Source organism: Nicotiana attenuata, unplaced genomic scaffold (genome assembly GCF_001879085.1).
Source record: "Nicotiana attenuata strain UT unplaced genomic scaffold, NIATTr2, whole genome shotgun sequence".
In the NCBI taxonomy this organism is placed as follows: Eukaryota; Viridiplantae; Streptophyta; class Magnoliopsida; order Solanales; family Solanaceae; genus Nicotiana; species Nicotiana attenuata.
The window spans coordinates 197700-215030 of record NW_017671254.1 but is presented as its reverse complement, the minus strand read 5'-3'; the positions used below and the strand labels follow the sequence as shown (position 1 = coordinate 215030).

General features: G+C 34.9%; 1 protein-coding gene and 1 long non-coding RNA gene across 3 annotated transcripts; one reads left to right on the top strand and one right to left on the bottom strand.

Moving 5' to 3' along the window:
• Nucleotides 1-491: 491 nt before the first annotated feature.
• LOC109207071 (protein NRT1/ PTR FAMILY 5.2-like) lies at nucleotides 492-7608 on the bottom strand. 2 transcript variants are annotated; one of them, XM_019369952.1, is made up of 4 exons: nucleotides 7320-7608; nucleotides 5345-5562; nucleotides 2574-3139; nucleotides 492-1619 (listed from the first exon to the last, which is right to left on the bottom strand). In XM_019369952.1, the coding sequence occupies exons 1-4, from the start codon at nucleotides 7447-7449 to the stop codon at nucleotides 773-775; spliced, it is 1761 nt and encodes a 586-aa protein (XP_019225497.1). In that variant the 5' UTR covers nucleotides 7450-7608; the 3' UTR covers nucleotides 492-772. The 2 variants fall into 2 exon arrangements, with proteins under 2 accessions (XP_019225497.1, XP_019225499.1); XM_019369954.1 differs by lacking the exons at nucleotides 5345-5562; nucleotides 7320-7608 and adding an exon at nucleotides 4055-5335.
• A 1289-nt stretch (nucleotides 7609-8897) lies between these two features.
• On the top strand, nucleotides 8898-12418 carry LOC109207070. The gene is made up of 2 exons (XR_002064963.1): nucleotides 8898-9067; nucleotides 10408-12418. It is a non-coding gene; the product is annotated as an uncharacterized LOC109207070 (long non-coding RNA).
• The last annotated feature ends 4913 nt before the right edge of the window (nucleotides 12419-17331 follow it).

The window sequence follows — 17331 nt, the reverse complement described above, 5'->3', positions numbered from 1 at the left end:
TATGACAAATTACCCTCAAGATTGTATTAGGATCTGATATGTTCCATCTTCCTGTTGTTGGAGGCATATTATTGTAGATAGTGAAGGAATATTATTATATTAGCATATGAGTTGAAGGGGAGTCTTGGCGTAACTGGTAAAGTTGTTGCCATGTGACCCGGAGGTCACGGATTCAAGCGGTGGAAACAGTTTCTTGCAGAAATACAGGGTAAGGCTGTGTACAATAGACCCTTGTGGTCCGGCTCTTCCTCGCATCCCGTACATAGCGGGAGTTTAGTACACCGTGCTGCCCTTTTTAGCATATGAGTTGGAGAAGAGCTTAAACAGACTATCATATTCTACCCATATAAAGAACCATTTCCTTTATAAATATCAGCTATGGAATTGAAAAATGCTGCTCAAGATACACACATTTCATACCTCGAAAGAACTATATTTAACTGATTATCATTACAATAGTGTGAAAATCAGAACAAAGAGACAGGAGAGAATGATGAAGAAAACTATTGGACTATATAGCTACGATGATCGAATTCTCGAAAAATGCTGCAGCACTCGTGCCAGATCCTCCAAAAATGCATAATATTTGGAGGATCCGATATGTCTGAAGTGACATGCATTTTCGGAGGATCTGACATGCGTGTTGTGGCAATTTTGGAGGATCCGCGCCATAACCATATAGTACACTACCTAACTAAATATGTTAGTTAATATCCTACCATCAAATCTGTGTGTTGGTTGAAGTTTCTTGGCTATTAGTCACCCTATGTTTTTATCCAATCTCCAATTCTTGCCTTAGGACAGCCAATGAATCTGAGACTTCAGCTTTATACACATAAAACTTGCTCACAAACAAGAAAAAGAAGAAGTTCAATAAGTTAAGTACCGCGAAAAACGCATAGTAATAGTCAAGATGAGATGCATTCAAGTTGTTTAAGATCCATCCTCTGTGATTCCCATGCTTTTTGGTAATATCAGAAACTGTAGAAAGCAAGAAACTACTAATGAAATTCCCAACACCAAGACTTGTCATAGAATATGAAGTTCCTAAACTCTTCATCCCTTCTGGTGCTTGATCATAAAAAAACTCAATCTTAGCTACTTCCAAAAATGCATCAGCTGTTCCCATAAGAATAAACTGAGGTAGCAAAATCAATATAGATAATGGTACTTGTTTACCATTTTCAACTAGGTTATTGTCCTTAGCTACACTAAGTCTATGCCTTTCGACGAACGATGCTACTAACATGATCACAATATGGAATGCCATTCCAATTCCCATTCTTTGAAGTATATTTATACCTCTTGGATTTTTTGTCAATCTTTTGGTGATTTTCATGAAGAAACGATCGTAGAGCACAACGGAGACTAGCAACGATAGGGTAACGAATGCACCTAAACTAGCTGGAGGGATACTGAAATTACCAATGTTTCTCTTTAGGGTTGTGCCTTGTTTGACAAAAAGTGTGTTGATTTGAGCTATCATTGTACTTGGAATGAATGTAGCTATCAAGATTGGTATCATCCTTAGCATTTGCTTTGTTTCTTCCACTTGTGTTACTGAACATAACATCCATGGATCAGTTGTATCTGTTTTTACACATGCTTTATTCAGAAACCTGCAACAAAATATTTTACATGATTATCGTGTCATCCTAGGCAAATAACAACAACAACAAATCTTACAAGTTGGGTCCTTAGAGAGTAATGTGTACCCAAATCTTACCCCTACCTTGTGAACGTAGAGAGGATATTCCCTCTAAAGTAATGTGAACGTACTATGGATTCTTTTTCTTTGCTTTCTTATCCTATTTTGGTGTGTGTTTTCTTGTTATTCATGGGCTTAGAAACCTATATAATAAATGGACACATAAACAAAACAAGTAATCCCTCACTCCAATTTTTATGACGCTCCCCCTATTTTGAAAAGTTCTAAAATTTTTGATACCATACCACTTTTACAATTGTCAAAATTTTAAACTATTCACACTTTAATATATATTTTCTTCCATCATCATTACTACTCCTAAACTATTATCGGTGGCAAAGCCACATGGTCATAAGAGTGATCAGTTGATCACCCTTCGTCGAAAAATTACACTGTATATATAGGTAAAATATTACGTTTTAGAGATATATAACACATATTGAACACCTTTTGTCGGGGATTTTTTTCACTTCTTTCAAATTTAAATACCCTTGGGAAAATTTTTAACTTCACCACTGACTATATTAATCAATCCAATATTTTAAACTATGCGTCCAGTAAAATATTATCATATATAGATGAGAACTTGTTTCTACTAAGTGTGAGTTCTAAATAAATAAGGAATGTAAAATGCTATTATCGTTGGATTACACCATTTGTGTAAAATTTTGGGAAAACTATACAGAATAAAGCGATAAAATATATATTTTGATATATTAATGTCGATACAAATACATGTATATTTTTATATTGGCTAGGGGATGTAATTAATTTCGGCGAACCGGCCAAATATATAACTTGCCGTAAAATTTCTATACGTGCATTATTAGTGTAAGATAACTAAGAGACAAAATTAAATACAAACCTTAATGTAGGTGTGGAGTCAATTCTGAATTTTCCATTTTTGGTATATTCTCCCAAATCAAGCTGATACAACTCTTTTGGATCAGTAGGGACTGTAACTTTCCATTTCCTTAAGGCAGCTATAATGACCTTAGCCATTCTTGTAAATGGGCTTCCTCTGGGCTTTTTATGCCTATAAAAAGATGATCCAGCCAAAAATATCATTATTGATATACCAAGGCCCACTGTTGGAAGCCCATATCCAAGAGTCCAGCCCACATTATCTTGAATATACACAAGCACAGTGTTAGCAAAGAGAGTTCCCAAGAAAATACTAAACATCCACCAATTGAAAAAAGAAAGCTTTTGAGATTTCTCTTTTGGATGAAACTCGTCGAATTGATCGGCGCCGATCGTCGATATGTTGGGCTTCGTGCCGCCCGTGCCGACGGCTAAGGTGTAGAGTGCACCAAAAAACACAGCTAGTTGAAGTGTGGATGCTTTCTTGCAGTTAGCTGCAGTTGGATTGACACAAGGAGGTGGCTTTAGGCCATGGACTGATACAGCTAGTGTTAGTAGAAACATACCCTGTTACAATTTTAATAGAATTTGGTTAATCATGGAGTATAATAAGTATGTAGAATACTCTTGACATACCATAATGATTAGCTCACGCATGGTTCAAAACTCGGTAAATATCTTAAATATCAAGTTTATGGTCCGCTGTAGTGTTTAGCCTTGGGGTAACAGTAAAGTTGTCTCAGTGTGACCTATAACTTTCGAGTTCGAGCCGTGAAAGCAGCCATTAATGCTTGTTTTAGGGTAGACACTCTACCTCATATCTCTTCAAGTGCGACACTTCTCTGAACCTTGCATGAATGCGAGATGTTTTATGCACCAGCCTGTCCTTTACGGTCCGCTGTAGGGTTTGCACTCGTGACATAGGCTTAATCCACACATCTCTTAGCACTGAACCAAAGCCTTATGACTCGGGTAGAGTGGTCATTAAGAGCATTATTATTAGAAGTTTACATGTTTATGAACAATATAAAATAGAATTCTTCTGTCTACCTAGGACTATAAGATTGAATTTTCAGTTACACCTTAATTCCCGCTTGTCAACATTTTCTTGTTTCAGTATATTTGTTTTAAAAAGGTTAAAATAAAAGTACACCAAATAAAATGAGATAGTATTAATTTTTTCCTCATAAAAACTTCTAAAAATTCAGTTGATATATTTATATCCGATTTAATGTAAATCATGTTACTATCAAGAAATAGTCAAACCGGATTAGTTTGAACAACTTGGAAAAGCTACTTGCACAAGAAAACAAACTATAAATAAGAAAAGAAAAAAAAAGGGGGGGGGGGGGTATGTGTATCTTATTGGAATATATAAGCAAGCAAAATTCCAAAAGTAGATTCTCTCTAGCTAGATACATTGGAGTCACAGTAATGGACTCTGCTGACAAATGCTAAGTACAAGAAATATCATACTATTACCTTTGTCATGACTTCATCTTTTTGTATTTGATTTATATTTTTTGGTAATCACGTCGTATCTAGCAGAAAAGGACAACGTAATTTATCAACTTGTCAAGTTACACATTAAAAGGGAGCTTTGCAGCAACTATAAAGTTATCTCCGTATGAACTATATATTATGGATTCGAGCTACGAAAACAGTCACTAATTCCTACATCACATCCCAAGAGATACAACCCTTAAGGATACTTTATACACCGGGTTGTCCTTGAGTTAAAGGGAAATGGTTTATGGCTAATGGCCTTTTCCTTACTGTATATTTTACTAGTACCAGAGCAGGACCGTTCATGGTCAATTCTTTTCATTTCGATGACCTATAGCCAATTAAAATAATCAAAATTATTGTAGGATGCGACAAGAGACAAGCGTACAAGTATGGGTCTATTTATGTCACCATCTGAAATGTTCATATATAGGGCAAATAAATAGAAGGAAAAAATATTCAACTTCAAAATTTAATTAAGAAAATGAAGTATTGGAGGAGTAAATGAAACATCGTCATAAATTATTGGTGCAACGATTAATAACGACAATGTGGGATTATTACTAAGACAGCTCGTCAATTGGAATATTCAATTAACCTTGCAATTATAGAGTATTGGAAATATTACACTCCATAATAATCATATATCCTTCTCAGGAAATCAGTAACCCGTCAACATTACATCTTTAATATAATGATGGAATATAAAACACAGTCAAACTTTTTTATAACAGTCATCATCTATAATAATACTTTACTATAATGACTATTTTTTTTTGGGAACTAATTTTTCATGTTATGTTACACAAAGGATATATGTTATATATAATAATACTTCATCATAGCTACCAAAAAATATCGGAACAGGCAAAACTGTTATAGATATGTTTAATTGTTGGATGTCACTTATAACAGAGGATTCAAACATGTCCTATGTACTTTTGGCACTAGGCGATTATAGTAACATCATCATCTCGGTGATGTTGTGTTGTTCTATGACAAAGTAGACGTGTTGCGCCTCAATCCGAAACAAGTTAGTATTTTCAGAAAAAATATATGTATACAGTCTAATTTCTCTATGACAATCATCATTTTATAATAAGTCTTCTCTATAACGGCCAAGCTTTCTTTGGAACCAATTTTTCATATTATGCTATAATATATGTGTTATATAACATTATTTCACTATAGTAGCCAATTTTTTAGAACAAACGAGACTGTTATAGAAATCGTGTAATGAGTTAGAGTAGAGGAGTAGTGACGTACCAAGAGATAAATAGCAGAGGCAATCAAGAAAGTCCAATAACGTCCAAGAAAAGCGTCAGCAAAGTAGGCGCCCAAGATAGGAGTCATCCAAATTGTGCCAACCCAATTTGTCACATTGTTTGAAGATTTCACTGTGCCTTGGTGCAGTTTCTCAGTTAAGTATATTACCAAATTTGATGATATTCCATAATATGCCATACGTTCGAACACTTCATAAACTGCAATATTCAATTTAAACAGTAAGTCAATAAAGCAAGAGAAGTTAAAGTAAAAGAAGGTAGACGAGAAATTAAGGAGACAAATTATTTAATATGATCATAGACCGATTAAGGATATTAATGTGATGGTAGCGCAATATTCTGCTCGACCAGTGCCCCTTAAAGGCTTTTACTGTTCACAATATCAAGTGATTTAAATTAACTATTTTTAAGGTATATACATATACATACAAGATTTTTGCAAAAAATTTACGAAGTACACGTAACCCTTCGGTATAATCGATAGATCTTTGGTTTGTTTAACTCATTATAGTTGGTTGGGAGACTTTGGTTGGTGCAACTCAAAAGATATGCAGGAAAAGGATCCAAATTATATATCCAAAGAATTGCAGAAATGGCAATACATTTAATTTTCGATATGGCTGACGACATAAATTATTTACTATTTTTTTTTTTGTATTTCGCTAACAATGAAAAAGAACTACTTGTACAGCCTTCTTACCCTTTCCCCCCTAGAGGACTTGTAGGAGGTATCAGTAAATCACATTTGAGTAAAACTAAAAATTAACAGTTTGGTTTGATACACGAAATATCCCACGTTTACATAAGTTTCAGAAAAAAGGCTTCTTAACCTACCATATGTAATACAGTAAGTCCTAAAAGCTTCTTACATTTTTGTCGACTTAACAATTTTTATTAGACATAATGTAATCATAGATGTAGCTTATAAATTTGGAAAAAAAGACCAACGTGTAATGGGAAAGAACTGTCATAGTGCTGCCATTAAAATGAAACTTTTCTTGAAAATTGATTACAATATAGTAAGGAGTAGGGACCTTAAGATATGTCACTAGTACGAGGGACCAGGAAGCTGCATCCCCAGTTGAAGGACCTAACCTCATTGGCGAATGCAGCTGAACTCATTACTTTTGATACGGAGTGTTAATTTATATGTAAATATTTACTAAATTTACAACAATTAATACATATGAAGCCCATAATTTAAAATAGAATTTGTTCAATATTAAGAATTTTAAAGATTGAACCTATAGAATTTAAATTTTGAATTCACCCTTGTACTAACACCAATAGTAGTTAAGTTCCACTAGGTTTTCTTTCTCATTGTGTGACACAGATTTTAATACAGTAACATGGGGTTTGCATTATTGGAAGATAACTCGCAGCAAACCACCCCACCCAAAAGAGAACGAAACGTGTGTGTAAAAGCAGCAACTATTGGCTAGGATAACAGAGGTAGAGTTAGCATTTTGAAGTTTATTCGGGAATCTAATAAAGTTAAGTTACTGGAATTTAAATTAAAAGTACATATTCAGTTAATTTCTTAAGACAAATACGTAATTTGAACAAAAGCTACTGAGTTCGGCCACAACCGAAGGTTGAGTTCTAGCCCCGCCCCAATAGGATAGAACAGTGTATATTGCTTCACTGGCAAAGAGATTAATCAGGTGAATAAAGGTTTGGGGAGAAGATATATGATTCCTGCAGCTTTAATTTACAAAGGGATAAGCTAAAGAAATTAAAGACACTAGACATTGATGGTTCTTATGGAGCTTTGGCATGACTAATGAAGCGATATATATAAACAGTAAAGAATTTATATAGCCGACCTTAACTTATTTGAAACTGAAGCGTCATGCCATTGTTATCTGTGTATTGGGAGTATTGGGGGAGGTTTTCTTTTTCTTTTTTTTATTTTTGGGGGGGGGGGGGGGGGGAGGGAGCTAAGAGACCATACCCAACAATGAAGGAACAAGCTTTCCATCCACCTCTCTTGGATCGAAGAACAGGATTGCCTTTGAGATCCACTGTTCCATCTTTTGTATATCCATCATCATGCCCATTTTCATCCACATGAGAAGTTGCCATGAGTGCAGAAAATGGATGACCCCTTTATTCTTGTTATGCTAGAATTAAGTATGCATTGAGAAAGAAAAAACTTGTTTTATATCTTAGCATATCAAGTATGCCTTGGCTGCTGCCTTTATATAGACCTCATCTTCTTGCCTTAGCCATTCAAGAGCACTTTAAGTTAAATGTATTTATAATGCAAAAAATATTTATACAATCAAAGTCATTAATAAAATAACTGCAAGCAAATACTCATGATAAATATTGATTAAAAAAAGACAGCTCGGTGCACAATGCATCCCGTGTTCATGCAGAGTTTGGGGAAGAACTGCACCTTCAGGGGTGTGATGTACACACACTATCCTAATGCAGGCATTAGTGGTTGCTTTCACAGCTTGAACCTATGATCAATAGGTTACTTTACCATTGCTTCAAGTGTTTGTATCAAACATAGTTATCTTAAAATAAATTGAGAAATTGTCACTGTCTATTAAATGCAAGAATTGTCTTTGCAAGTTGCCTAATAAAGGTAATATTATTTCTTTCCTTAGGAGATTGACTAAGAAGGAGAAAGAAAAGAGATAAAAGGCAAGTAGTGGTACCCATGTTGACTATCCACTCATTTTTCATGCTATTGAAGGAAAACTCAAATTTTAGGTTGCGTGTCAAATGATTGATATTATCACTTTCGGACCAGAATCACTTTGTGTTCAAGAGCGACTCCATCAAATTGGATCAATCATTAACGAGTAATTCTAATGTAAACGGATTTGGTCATAAAGATACATAAATAATACTCCAAAGATATATCACGTGTGCAAGTATTTTTGTTCTTCTTGGCATCTATTATTTTAACACAAATATTTTAAGAATTTAATGTAGATTCATACATTTCTTTTTGGGATATACGTAATACCCCTTGTTACTTGTCCCGAACTTTCAATTGCATACCTGAACTTTTAGGTATAAATATCACATTTTAAGCCTATGTGGCACTCAGGGGCGGATTTAGGGGCGGAAGGGGCGGATGCGAACCCGCTTCTCCAAAAAATTACACTGTATATATAAGGTAAAATCTATTTTTTACCTCAATATATTATGTTTTGAAATTTGAATCTCCTTAGCATAGCCCAAAAGTATAAAAATGGCACCTACAACATTTTTATGCAATCCTAAATGGAATTATATAACGTAGTGGAATTATTTTATGTACACGGTTCGTTATAAGTTATAATTAACATCTATAAAATATGTTGAATATATTTTTATAAATAAGTTACATATTTAAATTGAACTCAGGTGATAGCTCTGATTTAACCAGCATAAACTAATTAAAGTGTATCGTCAAGTTTAATTTAAATTCTTCATATATAGATGCCGCTTGGAAGCAGCTGAGGGTCGTCATGCCAGCTTACCCAGGGGCACGTTTGTCATTTCAACTTAATTTTTTAATTTATCCTACTCAGCAATAAGTTATACTTTATATTGCACATGTTGTACTTTGGAGAGAGAGTTTTCCCAATTTGCATAAAAGTCTCATCTGCTTTTCTTCTTTGTGATTCAGATTATTATTTTCGTGTATTCCCTGTAGTGTTCACGCCCATCTTCTCTTGCTGTGGAGTAACCCCTTCACCAGGTATCAAAATTGATGCTTCTGATTCCTAAAGATTCTTCTTTTGTTCGAATTTGAATTCTCTGAGTTTGTATTTCTTTTTCTTAAAATTTTCTCTGTTTCTCAATTTGGGTCTCTCTTGAATTTGCTCTACCTCTAAGATTTGATCGTTGTATTTGGAAGTAATTACTTCTCTTCTTCTTCTTCGTGTGTTACTTCTGGGTTTAATAAGTCTAAGGAATCACCAATTATTTGCTAGATTTCAATTTTTTTCCTTAGGCGGCTTTGCTTTCAGTTTGCCTACTAGGTGTTTGTAAAATTGCCTTCTGAACTTTAGTTTTGCACACAAAGAGAATGAGATGAGAATCAAAGTATTAAGGGATGAAAAGACTGTTAGCTTCCATGATGATGAAACCATAGTGATTTGCACTGATTGTTCGTGGAAGACAGACTTAAAAGAGAACTCAAGAATATACCTTCTTTTTTGCTTAGAAGAATGTTGATATTTGAATAAATGAAGTCTATTCTTTAAAATATGTACTTTCCACTAGCATCATAGAAAGGAGGAGGGGCACTTGAAATCTTATTGATATTCTTTTCTAAGGATTGTCGTGCATAGGAAGCACTATATTTATATGCACTTACCACAAAAATAAAAAAAAGAGACATTGACCACTGTAGAAAAACTATTTGTGATGAACTCTTTGAATTAAATCCTGATATGATTTGCGTACAAGTAATTGCAATTGCCTCTTGCTTATTGGTATATTTAGATATGTCCATACTTTAGATATGAGACTGATCGAGGAAGCATAATTTGTGCTAATAACTCTCTTCATTTTCTCCCTGTACTCAAGTGAGTTCAACCTGTGGAGTGCTATCCAGATTTTCTACAAACAAATGGTTGTCGAACTTATTAGTTTTCTATATAGTTTTTTTTGAAGAACATGTATTTTTTGAAATTATGATGATTTAAATTCATTTTGTGTAGTTACTACAGTAATGAAGAAACTTCATAATCTTTCAAAAGCTTCTTTATTTGCTTTGAAACTTGATGTTATACTAGCACTCAACAATAGTAAAATAATGACAAAGATGTTACTGATAAAAGAGGGCGAATACAAGTACCACCTAAATATTTGGAGAGCTCAGAAGTATGGAGTTAAATCTCATCATATGCTTACAACGATTTGCTTGATAAGATATAATTCTTTCTTTCGAGTTCACGAGTAGTATATGAAAACTTTATAATAATTTTGAGATTGAATGGATGGAAATGTTTTCTTGATATGCTTATTTGGAATTTACATCTAATAATTGCATTATTGTTCCTAATAATAGGACTTAATTGTATTTGTGGGCAGATGGATTAGCTGGAATGTTTGCGGTTGCAGTATAAATGAAACATTCATCAAGGAAAAAGGTAATGCTCTGACATTTTAGTAATAATATGCTCAAAAGTATAAGACTGAACCACCTATGCTCTTCTACATGACGGCTGATGGCCTTTCAGGCTTTCCTTACTTGGTTTGAACATAAAAATGTATAGTTACTTTAGCTGCATTTTTAGCCGTTCATGTTACTTCAGATGAGTACACATACTTCTCACACTTGAATACGCATTTCATATGTTCTGCTCATCAAGAGAAGCACAACTCTTTCTTTTGCTCTCTATTCTCAATTTGAATTACTGGAATGTGCTATGAGCGAAGTTTCAGTGTATGATTTTGCTTTTTGTAACCAATGTAATAAGAATTCTGAACATCCCCCCTCCACACCCTAAAAAAAGGGAAAAAAGAAATTAGTTTTTGTTCCTTCATAAAGTAAAATATTCTTTACTCTATTATTCACGACACATCACTTTCTTTGTACCAAAATAGGGGATAATGAGAAAAGAAGGTATTTCATATTTTTTCTTCAAAAAAGTAATTTTAGCTTGCATCAACATGTCTACTGCTATATTAAAATGTGCTGACCACTTTTCTTATTACTCAAACTATTTGATTCAAACTAAAATTAAATTGCTCTAGATTGTTGCTTAAATACCTAGAAAACAAAATTAATGTTCATTCTAAGCTGGATATAAGACCCTTATAACACATAAGAAATGCATACAAAAGGCAGTTGTTGTTCGGTTTCTCTTCAAAAGGTGCAAAGTAAAAGGAGTGTCTTTAAGAGTAACTTCATGGAGTTCTCTCACAAACTGATAAAGAAAAAGCAAAGAGCATTTCAGTTTTCATGTCTTTTTCATTAAAATACTTCTCCATAAAATAATGTTATTAGCAATGTTACCTCAACAGTTTGAAAATCAATGACTTATGTTTCAAGCAAAATATTGCATAGAAATTTCCTTCATCAAACCTGTTGCATTAGTAAACTGTGCCTTTAGACCTCAAAAGTACTCTTGCTTATTTTGTGAAGTTTCCCTGCTTCATTATGAAAATGGAATATTAAGCAGCAGTCCTTTGATTTTTAGTTCTTTACTTTGAACTAATGGCTGAAGAAAAAAAGACATCAAGACAAACAAGAAACATTGACCAATTAGGTGCTATTGTGAGTCGCCAGTTTTATGACCGTTATGCTAATATGCAACACCATAAAAGGTTAAATAAATCTCAGAAATGATTTGAAATGCTGATAAGTCAACCACTTATAATGGAGAAAGACCAGAATCATATAAAAAACTGAATCTAACGGTAAACATTCATTTTTTTCCTTCAAAAAAATCACTCAAGTCCCCACTATGGGACCTTGAAGGTGGATTTTATATCATCAGAGATTGGTACAGTTAGACGAGGGCAAAACCAAGCCTCTGAAAGTGTTACATCAGCTACAATTAGATCATCTGAATAAGGTACCTCAGTACTGGTGCTTTATGTTATTCGGACTGTCCGAAAATGTCATCAGGTGAGTGTCAGATCCTCCAAAAGTAGTGTATTTTTGAAGGATACGATATTTTGGAGAGTATGAGCAATGTAGCTGAAAAGAATTAACACAATACTTCATTATGTCCTGTAATTATGGTGCGATCCCAAAAGGACAAGAATCATAATTGTAGAAAAAGCTTGGCAGGATACGCGAGAGTTTCTATTTATTTTTTCTTTTTAATTCTAAACTTTGAAAGTTGTTTAACTTAAGAACATCTATATTTTAAGAAAAAGCTATAATTCAGAGTGACAAGGGAATAACTAATAAGAGTTGTTAGGTCGGGGATTGGGTCTACATTAATAGGCACATGATTGGCAACTGATTTCCAGAAGTTAGTTTTAACAACTTCTTTTCCTCTTCTGCCCTTTGTATAAATAATAATTAGTTGATTGTAAAGACATTCAGTTTGTGATGGATCAATAAAAGTCTTCTCCTCTTTTCTTTAAAGCTTTCTCGATTATCATCTTTATGGAATTTATTCAGGAACAGTTCTTCCGCATTGGAATACTATTTACTTTCCATTTTTAATTCAGCTTGTATCGCTTGATGAAAAATGTATTCCTAAATATCACCTTCATTCCTGCTCTAACATACTTGTTTCTGACTAGCTAAAAAAATACACCTGGCTTAGCTTAAGTCAAGCTAAACTTGCACTTTTTATAGTAACTTTAATGTTCGAGAGCCAATTTGCTGACACATCAAAGCGAAACAACAATCACTTTGAGCTGATGCCGTGCCTTGTCTTCATTTCAAAGAGAGACTTGTGAAAGCATTAGGGATAAACCTGGATACAGGAACGGCAAATACATGTTTTAGTTTGTTAGTATGCTGCAAATGATATGTTCTTCCGCTGAATATTGTACTTTACTTTGTATGTTGATAAACAATATTTGTCCAAATACACTACGCTATAACATAAATAGAGAAATTCAAAAATAGTCAGATTTATAAGTGGTCATTCAAAAATAGTCACAATTTTAAAAGTAACCGAAATTTAGCCACTTTTCATGTAAAGATAGATCTGAACGAAAATACTTTTCAAAATCCAGAAAATACTCCAGCATAATATACTGGAGATCGGTGCACCTGTGTATGAACTTCCAGCAAAATAGTGACTATTTTTCAATAACTTTGCGAACGCTGGCTATTTTTGAATGACCAGTCCGAAAACTGGCTAACCCGTACTATTTTTACTAACATAAAGTGTTGGGCCCGTGATTGTACTTTACTTTGTATGTTGATAAACAATATTTGTCCAAATACACTACGCTATAATATAAATAGAGAAATTAAAAAATAGTCAGATTTATAAGTGGTCATTAAAAAATAGCCACAGTTTTAAAAGTAATTGATATTTAGCCACTTTTCATGTAAAGATAAATCTGAACGGATATACTGTTCAAAATTCGGAAAATACTCCAGCATAATATACTGGAGATCGGTGCACTTGTGTATGAACTTCCAGCAAAATAGTGGTTATTTTTCAATAACTTTGCAAACGCTGGCTATTTTTGAATGACCAGTCCGAAAACTGGCTAACCCATACTATTTTTACTAACATAAAGTGGCACGGGCCAATCCCATCTAGTAACATAATAGCTATGACCTAATTAATTTCGTCCAATCTTCAAAGTCTCCAAATAGATTTTGAATTTTAAGAGTTTTTGTTCAGAAAAAAATTATGAAAAATTTAACAAACATCTTTAATTCTCAAAAATTCATCTTTAAGAAGATTATTGCTGAAATTACGGATGCGAAACCATAATTTTAACTTTATGAGTTCGGATTTAGAATGACTATTTTAACTGCTAATAGCTAGTGATGTTTGGCCATAATGCTATATTTTTAGTAGATTACCCGCCTTGCATATTGTTAGTTTTAGCGCTTAATTATGCGACATTTGAGCTAAATTATGTTATTTTATATGTAGGAGCACCAGAAGATAAAGACGAGTGAAGGTTGCATGAAAAGATGATGAAAATACAAGAAAAGAGTACAAAAGCACGAAGTACCCAAGCTTGGCACCAGGCCGGGCGTCGTCACCTCTATAGCACACTGCTCCTCGCTATAGACCTCACCCCGCGTGGCTTAAGGCGAGCTCAACTTCGCCTTACACTAGCCCTCGCCTGGCTTATGGCGTGCAACAGACCAGGCCTCGCCTGGCTTAAGGCCTGGTCCACCAATCCGCGAATAAATTATTTCCTACTCAATTTTGGACTTGGAGACTTCTACTCTAGCCTATAAATACTCCCTAAATATGTCTTGGGGGGGGGGGGGGGATTGAATGTTTTCGAGAGGGATTCAACCTAAGGAGGCAAGAACACACTAGGAGCAATATAGAGAATTCTTCTACGAGTTTTTTACTTTCTTCTTCCAATTTTTCATTATTGGTTATGAAGTTTAGTATTGTAGTTTTATATACTATTATGAATAGCTAATTTGTTATCTAGGGTTTTGATGGAGCCTATTGTAGGATGATTTTTCTACTGCATTTAATATAAAATTGGCGTTGATCTTTCTCTACTTGTTCAACTACGCTTTCTTTGTTGTTGATTGAAGAGCTCTCAATTAACTATGCCTATTTAGTGTGTATTGCTTGGAAGATGGTATATATTTAGGTAGTTGTTGAACAACATCACTCCTAACGTATATGAAGAATCAATACAGAGGGTTTAAAGGTGGGATTAGGAATAATAAAACCTTGGTATGATTACAGTGAGAGGTGAATTAGTGTCAGCTAGCATAGTTCGGAAGAATACGTCTAGTAAATTGTGGTAGTTACTCGGAAGAGAATTACGACAGTAAATACTCACAGACGGTAAAGAATGCTTAGGCGATATTATAGGAGACATAGCGGGAAGGATTCCGACAATTGAAAAAATCATAACTCTAGACCTCCTTAATTTTGTCACCAACCCTTCGTATCTTACTTGTTAATTCATTCCTTTAATTTGTCAGTTAATTAATTAGACAAGAGAATCTTTATATTTATAACTTAGGAATTGTTTGAGCTTGTCTTCTTGGTAATAGTGAACAGTTGTAGCTAAACCTTAGTTCTCTGTGAGATTCGACTCCGGACTCTTAGACCGGATTATATTTGCAGCAACCGCTTATCCTATTTAGCACTAGAGTTGGGCGTGAACAACTTTTAGCGTTGTTACCGAAAGATTAATGGTGTTATTAATTATAGTTAAAAGAATTGCTAGAATTCTTAGTTTAGTCAATTTTCTTCATTTTAAACTCATTATACTTTAATTCTGACGTTTGTAGTCTTGTGTATTATAGGTACATGCCTAGAAACTCCTCAAGAATAGTGAACTGTTTGAAGCATTACCAGACCCTGAGAAAGCTTTCAAGGCACTAAATCGAGCAAACAAAAAGGACAAAAGACAACAAAACCCAACAGAATGAATTGAGCTAGACATGGGTGACGTTATAGACAATCAAAACAACAGAAACATTGGGAAAGACCCAAACAATTAGGGGGTGGCACCTCTTGTTCCAGAAACAACCCTTTATGATTGGGCACAACCTGTCGCTGAAAATCCGGCAACTGCAATTGCAGTACCTCGAATACAAGCGAAATCATTTTAAATCACGAACAACATGCTACATATGCTGCAAAAGAAGGGACTGTTCTCGGGGTCTTACGTTGAAGATCCACAACAACACTTCAAAAAATTTCTGTCAATTTTGTGTCACGCAAAGGCAACTGGATGTAACACCGAAAGGAATCAGACTGTTGTTTTCATTCTCAATGATGGGAGAGGCTAAGACTTGCTCACTTTGGTCCACATAAACTCCATCACCACTTGGGGGAATTAGTCAAGCAGTTTTTGAACAAATTCTACCCACCTAATAAGACTTCCAAGCAAGTTGATGAGATATTAAGCTTCAGGCAGAAACCAACTGAAATATTGCGAGAAATATGGGAGAGGTTTAAAGGGATGTTGGTCAAATGTCCACACCATAGCATTCTAGATTAGATATTGGGACCAAGGTTCTATATAGGATTGGCATATATCTTGAAGGCCAATGTTGATATTTCAGCAGTTGGAGCATTTGTAGCAGATCATTCAGAAATGTAAGGTCTTACTAGATAAAATGGCTCAAACTTCAGGATGGATGACAAGATACTCTACAATCACTCCTATAGTACATTCAGTAGCTCTAAACCCAAAGAACTCAATAGCTAAAAATATGGCCACTCTGATGACGCAATAAGTATCCTCACTAAGAAGATTGATGAGTTGGGCCAACAGTAGGTGCACATAGTTGACATGACAAATGGAGGATAATGCACACCATGCATTAATCCACCATATGTATGCTCGTGGAGTGGTGAAAGTGACTGTCATAACTACCAAGAGAATATGAACTATGTGAGCAACTTTGGAGGCTAAAGGCAAGGTGGCCAAAATAGGGGGCACCAGAATCGGCAGAATAGACCAGCCCATCAGCAGTACAATAACAACAACAATCCTGGAGCTATGCGACCATAGAGTAAAGTCGTACCATACCAAAGGCAACAGGGATACAATCAGCAAAATTAACAGCTAGCTTGTCAACAGCCTCAACAACAATAGATAGTGAGGTAAGATGATGGGTTGTCTAAAATTAAAGAAATGCTGCAACAACTCATTGGGTCCAATGGAAAATGCAAGAGAAAGTTGAAGCACATGATTCAACGATAAAGGCATTGAGATTCAATTAGGGCAGTTATCGAAGACTTTGAATAATCATCCCCAAGGGACGTTACCTGCAGACACACATGTCAATCCGAAAAAGCAAGGCCCGAAGCATCTGATGGCGGTGAATCTAAGAAATAGTATAGATATTGATCCAGAGCAACAGATTGCTCGGGAAAGTCAACCAACTACAACACATGTTCTCACACCTCTTGAGGTAGATGAGTCAATTGAGCTAACAGAGGTAACAATATAATAGGCCCAAGAGGAACAAAGAAAGGAAAAGGGAGGTTACAAAGGAAACTAAGCAAGGGCAGGAGAAAAAAATCTGAAAAAGTGCTTGAACAGAATCCCATCCAAGTCACAAGAAGGAAGAGACCTCCAGCTCCCTTCCTGCAGAGGTTGGCTAAATATCAGAAGGATGAGCAATATAAAAATTTTTGGATATGTTGAAGCAGATTCAGGTGAACATCCCACTGATTGATGCCTTGAGGGAGATGCCCGGTTATGCAAAAATTATAAAGGATACCTAGAAAATGTGACATTGACTCAGACCTGTAGTGTTGTTGTGACAAGACCTATAGCTGTCACGACCCAAATACCTAACCCGTCGTGATGGCGCCTATCATGGTACTAGGCAAGCTGATATTTTCAAAACAATTTCAACATTTA

Excerpts from the sequence above, each read along its gene's own strand:
- LOC109207071 (XM_019369952.1), bottom strand. The coding sequence starts at position 7,449 with ATGGCAACTTCTCATGTGGATGAAAATGGGCATGATGATGGATATACA. Across the intron at positions 3,140-5,344 it reads CCTCTGCTATTTATCTCTTG|GGTATGTTTCTACTAACACT; the intron begins GTACGTCACTAC and ends AAATTGTAACAG. Across the intron at positions 1,620-2,573 it reads GACTCCACACCTACATTAAG|GTTTCTGAATAAAGCATGTG; the intron begins GTTTGTATTTAA and ends ATTTTGTTGCAG.